The sequence below is a fragment of the Vidua chalybeata genome, chromosome 3 (assembly GCF_026979565.1).
Source record: "Vidua chalybeata isolate OUT-0048 chromosome 3, bVidCha1 merged haplotype, whole genome shotgun sequence".
Classification (NCBI taxonomy): domain Eukaryota; kingdom Metazoa; phylum Chordata; class Aves; order Passeriformes; family Viduidae; genus Vidua; species Vidua chalybeata.
Window position 1 is genome coordinate 110,673,390 of NC_071532.1, and position 16,397 is coordinate 110,689,786.

At 49.2% G+C, this 16,397-nt stretch overlaps 1 protein-coding gene across 2 annotated transcripts in view; it reads left to right on the forward strand.

The window, feature by feature from the left end:
- The first annotated feature begins 10,171 nt into the window (after positions 1-10,171).
- Positions 10,172-16,397, forward strand: part of PINX1 (PIN2 (TERF1) interacting telomerase inhibitor 1) — a 63,879-nt gene continuing 57,653 nt past the window's right edge. The window contains exons 1-2 of one of the 2 annotated variants that reach the window (XM_053939381.1): positions 10,172-10,196; positions 16,025-16,134. In XM_053939381.1, the coding sequence (XP_053795356.1) occupies positions 10,178-10,196; positions 16,025-16,134 (129 nt within the window). In that variant the 5' untranslated portion in view covers positions 10,172-10,177. Of the gene's footprint in view, positions 10,197-10,232; positions 10,319-16,024; positions 16,135-16,397 lie in introns of those variants that run through there. The other variant, XM_053939382.1, reaches the window with a different exon arrangement.

The window sequence follows — 16,397 nt, forward strand, 5'->3', positions numbered from 1 at the left end:
CTAAAAGAACTTCTTGTACCACAACTCTCCCAGTTTGCTGCAGGCAGGACCCCACAGCTGTGAAGGTCCAGTATTTCATTGCATATCAAAGAATACAGAGTAGGAAAGGAGGTGTCTCATACACAACAGGAGCTCAAATCAAGCATCTTTGTGCTTCCCAGATGCTCTGGGCAGGATCTGGATTTCAGGACACTCTCAAAGTTTGGTTGGAAGGCAGGTCTGGGAGATATTGAATGGGAAAGGAAGGAGAAAGGGGTGGGAGGCTGTGCAGCCTCAATGTCACACCTGAGAGACATCAGAGAGAGTTCCTCTTATGGAGAGGCATCTGGAAGAAAACCAGTGTGGGCACTCACTGCACATGGTGTCCTTTATTCTGACTCAAATTTCCCTCCTGGGTATGTCACAACATCACAGACATTTGTCACAGCAAACACAGAGTGGAGCAGAGTGGTTGGAAAGATGGAAAAGGTCCTGGGGGTGCTGCTGACATGAGCCAGGTGTGCCCAGGTGGGCAAGAAGCCAATGGCACCTGGGCTGTCCCAGCACTGGGGTGGCAGCAGAACCAGGGAAGTGCTGTCCCCTGGGCTGGCACTGCTGGGGCACCTCCAGTGCTGGGGACAGCTCTGGGACCCTCCTGACAAGAGAGACATTGAGGGGCTGGAGCGTGTCCAAGGAAGGGAATGGAGCTGGGGAAGGGTCTGGAGCACCAGAGTGTGCTGAGGGATAAGCCCTGAGATGAAAAATTCTTACCCCTCCATGCCCTCAACTCCCCAGATGTGTCAAGAGTGGTGAGATTCCTGCACCTTTCCATATAAAATACAAACTCTCTGGGCCACAAACCTCAGGCAAATGCTTTTGCAATGGGGTCTTTGAGGCTGGGACATAGAGGAAAAGGGAGAGAAGAGGAGTAGGATATAGGGATGAGGCTGAAGAGGCCCTGGGGAGGCAGGAGAAGCTGAGAAGGAACCTGAGGGAAGACAGAAACAGCCAGGAACTCCTTAAGGGTGGGAAGGGAAGCAGAAATGCCAAGGGAAGAATTTCCAAGGGATTTCACCCAGCACCAGGACCAGAGCAAAGCAGCAATCCTGGAAAAAAAAACATCTTTCACCTATTTGAGCGGGGAAAAAACAAGTGAAGCAGCTACTTCACATAGCAATTATTTCTCTCCTGCTAACACCCATCCCAGGACAACCTTCTGACAAAAGAGGCTCCCTGTTCCCTTTCATCAATCTGCCAGCTTCCATTTCAGCACTTTCCCTAACAATTTTCCCTGGTTTGCTGCTAACAAACAACTTCTGGAGAGGACAACTGCAGCTCAGTCCACAACCTGGCTGGTTTTTGTGCTGTCCCTCACCTGCCTGAGGAGAGATCTCCTGCCATGTTACAGCACAAGGTAGGTAGCAGCTGCCTCCACCTAGACCAGATTTTCAGTGGGAATTTCCTGGAAACTCTTCCAGTCTTTGGTTCTGTAGGAAAACTCATGGAGTGGGTCAGCATGGCCACAGCCAAACTGCATGCTGGGACTAGAAAACAAAGGAGTCAGGACAAAGAAATGGGTTGAAAAGGAGCAAGAAATGGGTTGAAAAGAAATGTGAGGTGAGACAGCAGGAGCAGCTTTCTCTGGTAGGATAAGCAGACACTGGGGAGGCTCTGTGGGTGGGACCTGAGCATTCCCAAGTGGAGGTGAAGAAGGGGTTGGATATGATTCAGCAGGACTGGTGTGGGTGGCACTGTCCTGCCCTGTGGCAGCAGCCACTTCCTGAGTGCCACCAGTAAAGGGGACACTGCTCCAGGGTTTGTCAGGGGTACCCCTCAATAGATTAAACTGATTTTTCCAATTCTCTGCCTACAACTTACAAAACCTCTGACCATGTGTGCATGTGCATCTTACCTGTTTGTGATCTCTCTCCCTAGAACAAGCCAGGACATGAGTGTTGCAGTAAAGTGGAGATTTTCTACCCAAGCTGAGCACTTTCCCAAGAGCTCCAAAGAACCTTAAACAAACAATGGTATTTACAAGCACTGGTAGTGCTGCTGCTTCCTTTAGCTGTGGATTTGGAAGTGTCTGTGGGATAAGTGTGCCACAATAAATTCCCTGCCTCGCTGACTCCACGATGGGTGAGCAAAGGAAAGCTCCAGCTCAGCTCCTGCTTTACAGAGGAGAATTCCTTCCCAACATCCCATCTATCCCTGCCCTCTGGCAGTGGGAAACCATTCCCTGTGTCCTGTCCCTTCATCCTTTGTCCCAAGTCCCTCTCCAGTTTCTTGGAGTCCCTTTAGGCACTGGAATGAGCTTTGAGGTCTCTCTGAAGGTTTCTCTTCCCTATTATGAACAGTTCCAACTCTCTCAGCATCATTCCTTGATGCTTGTGATGCTTCCATGGGCTTCATGAGGGAATCCTTTTCTTCCAATGTGTGGGAAAGGGACAGGGACAGGGACATGGACTGGCAGTGAATGACAGCGATGTCCCCATTCCCCAGTCACTGTCAATGGGGAGCTCACAGGACAAAGCGTAGATGAGAGAAAAGAAAACCAACGTGTAATTAAAGAGCTAATGAGCCCATCTTGGCTATTTTTAGTGCTCTTTTATTTTCCAGTGGTTGCTCAAACAGCCCCAAAATGACAGTACTGGGTCAGCCTTGAAAGTGCAGCTCCACTTTGAAAAGTGAGCAATGTCCTTGTGGGTTTCCCTCTTTATTTCTGTTCAAAAGCCTTAAATCTAATTTGCTGTGTTTACAAAGCTGAGCCCTGCTGGGACTGCGAGCAGTGCTGGTTCTGAAATCTTCAGAAGGAGCCTCCATCCTGCCACAAGAACATCCCAACAACCAGGGCTGATGAATAAAACGGGCTGGAAATTGGCTGCATTAAAACCGTTTAAAACCCATTGCAGGTCTATTTGCTTTCTTCAGTGCTGACCTCTGTTCGCTGCTGCTGGATCCTGACAAGTCTTCAGCACATAATTCCTTATGAATAATATATCAAACACGCTCTGCTGGGCCTGGCATTTCCTCCTCCTTGTGGAAAGCAATGAACTTTCCTTGCAACCATTTGCAAATTAAAAAAAAAAAAAAAAAAAAAAAAAAAAAAAAAAAAAGAAGGAAAGATATCTGGGGCAGGGATGGTTTGTTTAATTTTACCAGTTTCTTCCTGATATTTTTTGTGGGTCCTGTTGAAGTGAGCCATTGGCATTGCTTTTGCGCTGCTCAATATTCCTTTTTGTGCTTCATGACCAGAGGAGTGATTCCTGTATCTACAAAAGTGCCGTTTTCTTCTGATCTAACGTGTGTGCTAAATAACACTCAAACCCCTGGCAACAAATGTATTGTGCAAATGAAATTTGCTGCCCAGTTGCTTCTCAGAAAAAGAACACAATGGTGGTGGAAAGGGAATAATTTTGAAATCTGAACGAGCATCTGCAGGAAATTCTTCATTTTTTCCCTTCCTTTCCCATCTCAGTTAGAGCAAAGCAAGTGACCGTTTCATGGGATTAAATGGGACACTTTATTTTGCAGAGTGAGCTGCACTTTACAGAGGAGCAATTACCACAGGGTTTGGTTTTGTGGTTAAGCCATTGCATCAGGCCTGAGGGAAGATGCCTTCTCAGAGGGCTTCCTGAATTAACTCATAAAGTGATAAAATCTGGAGAACTGGAGGAGCTGGAGGAGCCTTTGGGCAGCCACCTATCTCCCTTCCCCATTCTGTGGTCAGGTCAAACAGTCCATCCATGACAAATGTGACCATCAAAAAAGACAATCCCAGCACCCTTTAGCCATTCCAGGTGTTCTGTACCCTGCCTGTTTTCCAACATGCTCAATTATGTTGGATCCTGCTTTTCCAGGTGGCAGTGCACAAGGAAACCAATCCATCCCTAGCAGCCTGCACTGCTGGAGCTCCTGTGTGCTTTTCATTTCTGGACCAAAGAAGCTCAGTTCATCCAAGCTTTTCCTCAGACCATCTTTTTGAATCATCTGCTTGTGTCCCTTCCTCTCCTCTCTGTTCCATACCTGGCTTATCCCTGATTTCCTGAAGTGCAGTGGCCAGATATGGGCACCTTGTCACAGCTGTGGGGCTTTTTCATCTCTGAGACTGGGAGCAATCATCCTCTTCCATCACAGGTAATGGGTCCAGAAGGGAATTGGTTCTTTTGAACAGTTTTTTACTAAAGGTTCTAATTTCACTTGTTATTTTCTAGCTTTACTCCTTCCTCCTTTTTATTTCCCCCCAGTGTTGGTGCCTCTTGGTCATTCCCACTTTCCCAAATCAGCTCGTGCCCAGATGAAAAGTTTTGCTTCCTTTTGACCCTTAGTCACCAAAACCAGCATCATGGTCAGAGACAAAATTTGGGTTGGTTTGTGGAAGATTATCCCAGTGAATTATTCAGGTGTTTCTTCATCACTCTGCTGTCCTCCAGTGCACAAATATTGAACCATTTATGGAAGAACTTCTGCAGGGTTTTCCCAGGGACTGAAGGCAAAGTGGCTCCTCCATGATTCCCTGGGCTCCATCACCCTTCCTCCCAGTATGATCATTACTGATTCAAAGTCTGTTACATGACAGTTCTCAAAATTTCCAAGCTGACCTTTCCCTGAGTTACAATCCTCCAAGTGGATACATCAATTTTCTTCCTATTCCCAAACCCTCACCATTAAATTTTCTCCAGATTTCAGGAAAATCTGAAAACAAGAAACCTGCAAAGCCTTCAGTCTCCTGTCAATGCTTCTTACAGGCTTCTCACCTCCTCACCTACATCAAGGTGAGACCAAGGCCAGGTTGGACAGAACCTGGAGAAATCTGGGATAGTGGAAAGTGTCCCTGACCATGGCTGGGGTGGAATGGGATGAGCTTCAAAATCCCTTCCAATCCAAACCATCCCATGTTTCCATGATCCCATAAAGCCCATGCTGATGAACTAACAAGAGCATCAATAAGACTATAAACACACTGCACTCATGGAATAGAAGGAAAATAATCAGAATTTCTCTCTGCTGCCTCTTTCGCCACGCTCCCTCCAGCGTTCCCAGCCAGCCACTGCCCAGCACTGCCGAGCTCTGTGCTGGCAGCACTTCCAGGAACAGCACCCTCTCTCCCTGAGCCTGTTCGTGCTCTTCAGTGCCCCAGTGGCTGTTCTTTGAACCCCTCGTCTCCTGGCTGCAGGCACTCGTTGTGACATCCTTTGCTCCATGGGTCACACGTTGTTAATCTCTTGCGCCCTGACTGGCGCTTGATGGGCGGCTTCTCCCACCAGAGCTCACCTCTAATCCGTGTGCTCCCTCGAATCAGTGTTCGAAATCAAAGCTGTCTTGTCGTTTTAAGGTCTCCAGGCAGTCCTTGTCCCTAGTGCTTCCATCACACCTCTCCCAGGACTCCCTCAATAAGCATTTCCAGCCTGGCCTCAGGCCATTTATCGCAGAACAGAGGCTGATTTGCCTCACAGGGGACTTGTTGCACAGACGGGACTCGCATCCTATTTCTTTCCTCGCTTTCCTCCTCCTTTTCCCCCCCACTTTTCTTTTCCTGACCACCTCTCCCTCCTCACATCTCCCTGGTTCATGGGGCATTGGAATGGGGCCCTTCTGCAGGGCACAGAGCTGCTCCTTAGCTGGGAGATGTAATTCTCTCCTTCCAAGGGTCTCCTCCAGGTGAAAAGGGGTGGGCAAGGTGAGTTTCAGGCTCAGATGTGGTTCCAATCCCCCTCCACTTTCCTGCTGTTTCAATTCCCGTGTTGCTGACTCTGTTCATCCCGGCTGGATCTTTCCCTATGACCCCAGCTCAGCCTGGGAGCGGCACCAGAGGAATTCCCCAAAGCCTGAAGGGACCCTGGAGCTGACAGCAATCAGTCAGGATGTGTTGGGAGGAAAATTCCCTGCTCAGACTCCGAGCCCTGGGTGATCCTTGTGGGGCTGGCTCTTGGGAAACAGCTCTTTCCAAGGAAGAACTCCGAATGGAATGCCCACCAGGCATCTTTATCCCTTTATTTTCCAGAGCAGAGCTACATCTCAACCTCCCCAGGCACACTGGAAACAGGATTTTAGGCTATTTTCTTAGAGGGCTGGAATCACCCATAGCAGAAAATATATATTCGAACAATCATATATTTTTTTTTCTTTCCTGTGACACCAGCTTTTGGTCAGGAATGTAACTGGGGAAACACACATTGCCCCCAGATGGAACCTTTTCTCTGCCTAATTTCACTGCCCCTATGCATATTCGTGGACTTAATTGCTTTATAAACTCCTAATTTGCAAGAACTGTGTCGTATAATTTGAACCTTGACCTCAAGCTTCCCGTTAAGCAAATATTAAATAATAATTAAATCAAGTATGACCTCCTTTGTGTTTTCAGTTGAGATTCTTTGTAGGCCGGGAGTGAGAGCTCTGGAGGCAGAAGTGCTCTGATGCAGCCGAATATTAAGTTTCAAAACCAAATAAGAGAAAAATCTCAACCTCAAGGCATCCTTTAACAGAAATTACTTCACATTTTCCACCTCCAGTGATGTCTTTATACCACAGCGATGCTGCTCCAAACGTGGGGAATGCTGCTCCCTATTGGAGCGATCAAATACAACACTCAGCTCTCAGCCAGGAGACTTAAACCTCTCCAAAATGAAAACCACAGCAGAATTCAGCTGGTGTGAAATGGGTCACACAAGTGATCATCCAAACCCTTGACACATGGGTGACAGCACAATTTCATTGATGTAAAAGAGATCTTAGAGGTACAATTCATGGCAATGGCTGCTACTGCCAGGAAGGGCACTTGGATCAGGGAATACAGGTAGAAGGATAAGGGAGGGATAAATTCTTTCATTTCAGGTCCAGATGACAGCAAAGAGTGGCCATTACAGAGAATGCCTGGGTGGTGGTGGCAGGGGAGGAGGAGACTTCCTACAACTCCCTCAAAGGAAGAAGAAATGGCCTCAAGTTGTACAGAGGAGGTTTATATTGGAAATGAGGGAAAATTTCTTCATTGAAAGGGTGATCAAATATTGGAACAGGCTGCCCAGGGCACTGCTGGAGCCTCCATCCCTGGAGAGATTTAAAAGCTATGTGGATGTGGCACTTGGGGACATAGGGCAGTGGTGGCCTTGGCAGTGCTGAGGGAATGGTTGGATTTGGAAGTTTTTTCCAATCTGAGTGATTCTTTGAGGACGCTGGTGAGTGACCTGTGACCACTGGAAAGCAGATGAGGTGACACAGAGCTGGGGAAGGGGCTGGAGCACCAGGAGGGGCTGAGGGAGCTGGGAAAGGGGCTCAGCCTGGAGAAAAGGAGGCTCAGGGGGGACCTTCTGGCTCTGCACAACTCCTGACAGGAGGCGACAGCCAGGAGGGTCAGGCTCTGCTCCCAGGGAACAGGGACAGGAGAGGGAACGGCCTCAAGCTGTGCCAGGGGAGGGTCAGGTTGGACATCAGGAAGAATTTCTTCCCTGCAAGGGTGGTCAGGCATTGGAGGGGCTGCCCAGGGAGGTTTGGAGTCCCCATCCCTGGAGGTGTCCAAGGAACGTCTGGACATGGTACTCAGTGCTCTGGTCTGGGTGACAAGGTGGGGATTGGTCACAGGTTGGTCTCAGTGATCTTGGAGGCCTTTTCCAACCTTAGTAATTCCATGATTTTCTGATCCTGTGTGACTCTATGATCACAGAAAGAGGGCTCCTTATGGTTGATCTCCAAGGATTTCCTCCTGGAGAAAAGTGTTAAGTGAAACTTTTGAACAGGAAAATATCTCTCTGCCACAAGGTGAAGGTCTGGGCAGTATTTATTTGTTTTCACATCAGTCGAGCCTGATGAATGTGACCTGAAAGTGCAGAGAACTGGCAATAAAGTCTGGGGAGAACAAACACTGTGAGGATTCCTGGCAGTGGGATATGGCCTCAGAAATGTATAAAAGGACCAGTTCAATACCCTTGTTTAAAGGAGGAAGTTGGGCATCCAGAGCAGCCAGTTTAATAGGACCTGATTATGAACTATTAAAAATAAACCACCAAGCTAATTATAAATTTAGAGATTTGCCAGGATAAAGCTCCACCGTACCAATGTAACTTTGCTGACAGACAGAAGGGGTCTTAGAGAGGAACAGACACAGATAAAATGTTTGTTTGCTTTGTCTATGAACAAAAGACCAAAAAAATATTTTAAAAACTGTCTTGCACTGTGTTCCCAAAGCAAACAGGGAACTGTAACATCAATCCAAAGGCACAGAGGCAAAGCAGTGGGAAAAGCTGAGCTGGGGAGCTGTAACCCAGCTGCCATCCAGACGGGAGAGTGGATGGAGAAAGAGCAGTGGGAAATCTGTCCTGATCCTCTCTGTGAGGAAAGGCTGAGGGAATTTGGCTTGCCCTGCCTGGAGAAGAGAAGCTTTGGGGTGACCTAATTGTGGGCTCCCAGTACCTGAAGGGAGTCCCCAGGAGAGCTGGAGAGGGGCTTGGGACAAGGGATGGAGGGACAGGACACAGGGAATGGCTTCCCACTGCCAGAGGGCAGGGATAGATGGGATATTGGGAGGGAATTCCTGGCTCTGAGGGTAGGGAGGCCCTGGCACAGGGTGCCCAGAGAAGCTGTGGCTGGCCCTGGATCCCTGGCAGTGTCCAAGACCAGTTTGGACAAGGCTTGGAGCAGCCTGGGATAGTGGAAGGTGTCCTTGACCAGCAGTGCCCAGAGGGCAAAGAAGGCCAAAGGGATCCAGGAGTTCACAAGGAGAGCATTTCCAGCAGGTCAGGGAGCGATCCTGTCCCTCTGCTCAGCCCTGTGAGGCACATCTGGGGTGCTGTGTCCAGCTCTGGGCTCCTCAGGACAGGAGGGACACGGAGCCCCTGGAGCAGGCCCAGCAACAAGGATGATGGAGGGCCTGGAGCACCTCCCTGACAAGGAAAGGCTGAGGGAGCTGGGGCTGTTCAGCCTCCAGAGGAGACAGAGCTGAGAGGGGCCCTCAGCCCTGGGTGTCCCTGTGTGCAGGGAGGTCAGAGCAGGGCCCAGGCTCTGCTCCAGGGACCCAGCAATGGCACCAGAGGAACGGGCAGGAACTGATCCCAGTGAGTTCCACCTGGACATGAGGAAGAAATTTCCTGTGCAGTGACCGAGCACTGAACAGATTGTCCAGAGAGGCTGTGGAGTCACTGGGGATATTCCAGAACTGTCTGGACACAACCCTGTGCCCTGCTGGAGCAGGGAGGTGGCACCAGAGGAACTATTCCAACTTGACCCTGGTCCCTTCCATCCTGACCCATCCTGTGATTCTGGGCTCAATCCTCCCATTATCAACCTCACTCAAGGTATTGAGGACACCTGGGGCACTTCCAGGTGGCTCCAGCTGGGAAGGAGAAGGAGAAACACCAAATATCCACAATTCAGAAGAGCACAACAACATGGAAAGACACAAATACTGACACAGTAAAGGGTAAAAGACAGAATTGTCACGAACACAGAATATAAAACCTCTATCCCTCTATAAAAAGGATATTACAGAACAAAATATTGCACTTAGATGCAAAATGCAGGCAAGAGGGGAGCCAGAGGAAGCTGCCTGAAGAACTCAGTCATATTTTGGGTGCTGATCTTCAAATAAAACAACTGAAGAGGTGCTAAAAATCACAGAAAATATAAAAGATCAAGGGCTCAAAACGTAACTACAAAAAAAAAAAAAAAAAAAAAGCTTCCGATATAGAAGTGCTTTGATTCAGCAACTCATCGGAGGGGTTGCTTCACTCCTCACTTCACTCCTCAAATACAATTTGTGGCAAAAAGGAAAAACTATTTTGTGTCCCCCCCCCCACCCCCATTTCACAGAAAGGCAGGAAGGGGATGTTTCTCAAGATGCCTCTGTGTATCTGCCCCCAGTTCCCTCTCACGACAGCGAGATTTGGGGAAATCGAGAGACATCCACACCCAAAATTCCCTGGAATATTCACCCTGCTCGTGCCCCTTATTTCCAACCACACACAGCGAGCACTGCTCATCCCCTTCCCCCTGCTCGGAAACAGCTGGCACACAACCGAGACGCGTTTTGAGACATTTATTAGAATTTTAGCAAATTTGCAAACTTTCTTTTCATTTCTTTAGTTTCCCTTTGGTGGCCGCCGCGCTCGCCTGTTTTAAAACTTTTTTTAATCAGGCGCTATTCTCGCCGCCCTTTTTATGAGCCGGAGGTCATGAAAGTCCCCTAGCAGGGAGGGAGGCCCCCAAGATGGCGATGCTGGCGGAGCGTGAGTGCCGATCCCGGCGGGAATGCCGCGGGAATGGGGACGAGCCGGTGCCCCGGGAGCTGCCTCAGACCCTCCCCACAGCCCTGCCTGAGGGGTCCGGGCCGCGCTGCCCCTCCCGATGGGTGCGGAGGGGTCCCAGGGCCGGATAAAGGAGTTCGGGGGGTTCCAGAGTTAAGGAAAGGGGAGTGCAGGGACTGGGAGAGGTGGGATGAGGGGCCCCTCTGTCCAGGAAATTGGGTTCTCTGAGTCAGGGGAAGGGGGTCATGGGCCGGGAAAAGGGTTCAGGGGCTCCCGGTGAGCTGGGGAGCTGGGAAGGGCAGGAATGAGGGTCCGGAGGGGCCCAGTGTCTGGGAAAATGGGAGGTCTGAGAGCTGGAAACCCAGGCCGGGGCGACAGAAGGGGCTCAGGAGGTCCCCGGTGTTGAAGAATGAGGGGATTCGGGTCCGAGAAAGGCCGGAATGGGAATGTGGGGGTTCCTAGGGCCAAGGAAAAGGGGGGCTGGGAGACCTGGGCTGAGGCAGAGGAGGCGCTTCAGGGGTCCCGGGGGGTGAAAACCGGAGGATCTGGGGCCTGGCAAAGGCAGGAGGGGGCATCGGGGGGTCCCAGGGTTAAGGAAAAGGTGGGGCCTGGAGGCTGGGAGGGCCAGGAAGGGGTTCCGGGGGGACACTGGTGCAGGGGGCCTCTTGGTGGGGTCTGTCGTGTCCCAGGCACGGCAGGAGCGCTGGGAACGTCCCTTGGACACCTTTAGGGACAGCCGGTCCTGTCAGTGGCTCGGGGCCATCTCTGGCCGTGTGTTTGAGGGGAGACACCTCCAGCTCGGGGGTGTGGGTGCTGGGGACACCCAGGGTGTGGGTGCTGGGGACACTGAGGGGACGTGGCAGAGCCAGGTGTGGGTACTGGGGACACTGAGGGGACGTGGCAGAGCTGTGTTTTGGGTGCTGGGGATGCTGAGGGGACGTGGCAGGGCTGGGTGTGGGTGCTGGGGACACTGAGGGGATGTGGCAGAGGGTGTTGAGTGCTGGGGACACTGAGGGGACGGGGCAGGGCTGGGTGTGGGTGTTTGGGACACTGAGGGGACGGGGCAGGGCCGGGTTTTGGTGTTGGGGACCCTGAGGGGACGTGGCAGAGCTGTGTTTTGGGTGCTGGGGATGCTGTGGGGACGTGGCAGGGCCGGGTGTGGGTGCTGGGTTCGGTGCTTGGGTCATTTCTGGGGCAGTGCTGGAGCTGAGCTCAGCCTGTGCCAATCTCCCGCTTTTAGGGACTCTCCAGAGGAGGATTTGGAGGTGGGGAAGGCTCTGGAGGGACTGAATGAGCAGTGACCGAGGGCACTGGCTGTGTTCAGGAGGGGGCTGGGGTCACGTGTTGGGGCTGCAGAAAGACGGGGCCGAGTGAAGAGTTTAAAAGATGGTTTATTGCAAAATCAGTCATGGAAGGGTGAGGCTGTGAGGTTGTGACATTCACACCCATCACATCAGAAGCTGTTACAATTCTAGTTGCAATGCCTTTTCTAAGGCATTTATTGTCCAGATTTCGGATTTCTTACTCAGTCAGCTGCTTCCACGAAGTTCGCTGGCATCTTCATACTCAGTCGCTAATTGCTACATTTTACTTGATGTACCCCAATTTATCTTTTTCTATCCAGTCATGTAACTCTACATGAGTTACTGCTGATCTACTTCTTATCAACTCTATAACGAGTTCTATCGTTAAACTTGAGTTGTTTTCTTGCTCAGTATATTTGTTCACTTATATGAGGCCTATGTCTACTTGCTTAAAACATATTTCTGCTTAAACTACAAACCCTTATTCTTATTTCGTGTCTGTTTCACCACTCTATTCTAAAGCTTCAAGGCTTCTCCAGGGCCTTAAATCAAACTCTGTATCCATCTCTATCTCTGCATTTCCCACAGTCAGAGCTCACTGGGGCTGCTTCTCCTGAGGGACAGCTCCAATCTCTGCTCCCAGTGACAGGAGCCAGGGAACAGCTGGGGCTGTGCCAGGTTTGGGTTGGAGATCAGGGAAAGGTTCTTCCCCAGAAAGTGTCGGGCACTGGAACAGCTCCCCAGGGAATGGTGACATTCCCAAAGCTGCCAAAGCTTCAGGAATGTTTGGACAACGCTCTCAGGGATGCACAGGGTGGGATTTTTGGGGTGTCTGTGCAGGGCCAGGGGTTGGACTGAGTGATCCTGGTGGGTCCCTTCCAGCTCAGGATATTCCATAATTCTGTGAATTTTGTTTAAGCTTCCCTGATATTGGAAACAAAGAGCTTCAGTTTTGCCTCTGAGGGGATTGAGAAGTTGGGCTTCTCATTTCTGACAGCACACCCTTGACCAAGAGTCCAGGGTCTGGTGAATTTCTTTGCTGGGCTGCAGGAAATATGGACAATACAAATAACAAATATGGTGTACAGTAGGAAATAAAGATCTGATTTTAGGGAAACAAATCTGCATTTGCAAATGGAAATTTTTAGGTATTTTCGGTGTAAACTTTGGTTTCATTTTTTTTTTCCCAGAATTTATTAATTATTTTAATTTGACATGTCAATAATGGACTCATTTGGAGTGGAAGGCACCTTAAAGCTCATCCAGTTCCACCCCCTGCCAGGGGCAGGGACAACTTCCACTACCCCAGGCTGCTCCAAGCCCTTTTCAGCCTGGCCTTGGGCCCTCCCAGGGATCCACGGGCAGCCACAGCTTCTCTGTGCACCCTGTGCCAGGGCCTCCCCACCCTCAGGAGGAACTCCAGGAACTCCTTCCCAATATCCCATCTATCCCTGCCCTCTGGCAGTGGGCAGCCATTCCCTGTGTCCTGTCCCTCCATCCCCTGTCCCAAGTCTCTCTCCAGCTCTCCTGGAGCCCCTTTAGGCACTGGAAGGGGCTCTGAGGTCTCCCTGGATCCTTCTCTTTTCCAGGAGAACACCCCCAGCTCTCCCAGGCTGGCTCCAGAGCTTTGTCCTTCCTGTGCCCCCCAGATCATCTCTGGGCCCACAGGAGGGGTTTGGATGGGAAATTTCAGAAATTATAATTAAAAACATGCTCCAGGCATAGAATTCATCTTGGAAAAGGGATTAGTAATGGATCTTTTCCAGATCATAGAATATCTGAGTGAAGGAGTTGAGTTGTCCAGCCCTGGAAAAGCTGCCCAGGGCAGTGGAGGAGTCCCTGTCTCTGGAGGGATTTAAAATCCATGTGGATGTGACACTTGGGGACGTGGGTTCAGTGGTGGCCTTGGCAGTGCTGGGGTATGGATGGACCCGGTGATCTTGGAGGTATTTTCCAACCTTGGTGATTCCGTGATTCCCGAAAGAAATGAGGATTTTCTCCACTGGATGGTGCTGCTCTCCCAGAGTTCCATCGCTGTCTGTGGCATCATTTTTGAAGAAGCCCAGAAAATTGGTGTTAAATTAGGAACTGAATCTTGTACCTGGTTTCCTCTCCCACTCTAAAGACATCAGTAAACAAATTTACATTTCTGGTAAATTATTAGCTAATTAGTGGATTTTGTTGTTTGTTTGGAAAGGGAGGATGATTTTATGTTTTCTGTAAATGGCATGGAACTGTTCCCGTCTTTCTTAAATACTTCTGTAAAGATGAAAGCAAGTTTGTTTGGGTTTTTTTCCTGCATCTAACTCACCCTGTTTAAAAATCAGAGTATGTTAACCTGGCAGAAACATGAAGATTAATCCCACAGTGTAGCTAAGGAGGTTGCAATACTTAGATTGAAAGTGCTGTGAAAGGGAATATCTCTTAATTTCAAGAAATAATTATGTTTGATGCCCTTGTGCTTTGTTACCAACAGCTTCCTGGGAACAAAACATCTCAGGGGCTTCTCCACAGGGAGAGATATTCAGGAAAAACCATAGAAATTCACTTTTGAAGCTGTGATAGAAAAAAAGGGCAGCTGCTCAGCTGGGGAACATAAGATCTGCTGGAGTCCTTGAACCAGAATCACAGAGGTTGGAAAAGATCTCCAAGACCACCAAGTCCAAGGATCCCCCAGCATTGCCAAGGCCACCACTGAGCCATGTCCCCAAGTGCCACATCCACAGGGCTTTGAAGTCCTTTCAGGGATGGGGACTCCACCACTGCCCTGGGCAGGCTCTTCCAGTGTCTGTCACCTTTTTCATGAAAAATTTTTTCCCTGATGTTGAATCTAAACATCCCCTGGCACAACTTGAGGCCATTTCCTCTCCGCCTGTCCCTTTTCCCTTGGAAAAGATCCTGACCCCCCTGGCTTTCCCCTCCTGTCAGGGAGTTGTGCAGAGCCAGAAGGTCCCTCCTGAGCCTCCTTTTCTCCAGGCTGAGCCCTGTGGTTCTCCATGGGGCAGCAGGGAATCCCAGGTTATTTGGAAGTTTAAAATCACAGACCGCAGTGCTGGTTCTCCATCTTTTCTTGGCACCACAGGCAGGGCTTGGAGGAGTTGCTGCTCTCAGTTTCCTGGTGGGAATAATCACAGAATCTCAGGGTGGTTTGGGGTGGAAGGGACTTTAAAGTTCATCCCATTCCACCCCCTGCTATGGGCAGGGACACCTTCCACAATCCCAGGTGGCTCCAAGTCCCATCCAGCCTGGACTTGGACACTTGCAGGGATCCAGGGGCAGCCACAGCCTCTGAGGTTAATCAGTTGTTTCCTGTAGAGAAGTGAACCAGGCAAAGGTTGGATTCCCCTCACAGCCCTCGGGCCTTCAACCCACTGTAAAAACTGTTTAGGGACTGTTTGGAGCTTCAAAGTTTCGGAAGTGTGTTAAAAAAAACTCCCACCTTGAATTCTGACAGTCTTAGTTCCTTAAAAATGAAACAAAACTGGGCAAAAAATGAGTCAAACATCCCTGTAATATTCAGTCCCTCTGGCCCACATCCCAAATCTTGTCTTTTAGGGAATGATGACTTCCTGATTACATTGAAAACACCTCATTGGATTTGGCTTCTCCCTGCCTTGTGTGGCCTTGGGTTAACCGGTCATTTTTGATCCAGCATTTCCCATGGTGTTTAATGAAGTTTGTGATCTTCCTGTCTCCCATTCTTTGTTTGTCTTGTTTATTTAGGTTCTCTTCCTGCCTGGGCTTAGGTGCACACTTCAAGTGACTGGTTAACCGGGCTGGCTGCTCTTCCTTGATTTCAAGGAAGCTGTTCCTGGTGGGAAAGGGAACATGTGGGTCTGGGAATCTGTAATTTCTTTAGGAATCCACATAGGACAAGGGAGCCTTGATTCTTCTTTGGATCTCTTAACTCCTGCAATAATTTCTGGCAGCTTTTCATTTCCCCCATAAACCATTTTTGAGAAATCCAAAAGCTGAAATCCCACAGTTTTCTATTCTGTCATTCCCTTTCTCTGATCACTTACATTGGATTTTTCATTTGGCTTTTGTTAGGAAGCCAGATATCAAAATCTGGGTTCTGGTTAAAGGGAAGCCTGGAGAATTGATTTTGTCCAGAGCTGGGAAAGCAGCATCCTAATCTCCTCCTCCGTAGAGTCCGTGTTGAAGCCAGATGTAAAACAAAATTGGAATAAATACGGAAATCACACCTAAATTGTAATCCTCAAAGCCTTCCCTGAACTGCAGCCCATCCTAAGGGACAGCAACTTCCGTAGCAATCCTACTTTGGCATCTTCCCATTAATAATTAATATTTTCACCGGGCTTTTATTGTTGTTGTTGTGTTTTTTCATTTATTAAAATTAATCCCCAAAATATATTGAGTCTGGCATAAGTTCTGGGGTTTTTTGGTTTTTTTTTTGCAATGAAGAGGTTTGATGAAGTGATTCAATACCAAAAACTCTCTGGGAATGCCAGTAGAGCCTGTTTGAATTTTCCCTTCCTGCTGCAGCCCGGAGAAAGCAGAAGTGGTCCGTGGATCCACGGAACAGCGCTTGGAGCAACGATGACTCCAAATTTGGCCAGAAGATGCTGGAAAAGATGGGCTGGTCCAAAGGAAAGGTAGGATCTAAAGGAGAACTGTGTAGCTGAAGGGTCTAAAACTGCCAGGGGTCAGTCTTGATTTATTCTCTTAAGTGCACAGGGAATTTGAGCAGTGATAGATTTCTACACTTTGTTACAAAGTCTTGTTTGTGCCTCTGCTGCTTTCCAGTTTCTCTCCATTCTTTGACAATCTAAATTCCCACGTGAGAGCAGGAGCTGGAACATTTAATCAGGTTAAAGGTTTTAAGCTGCCTTTAAACCCTTAGTTCTCTTCTTGCTTT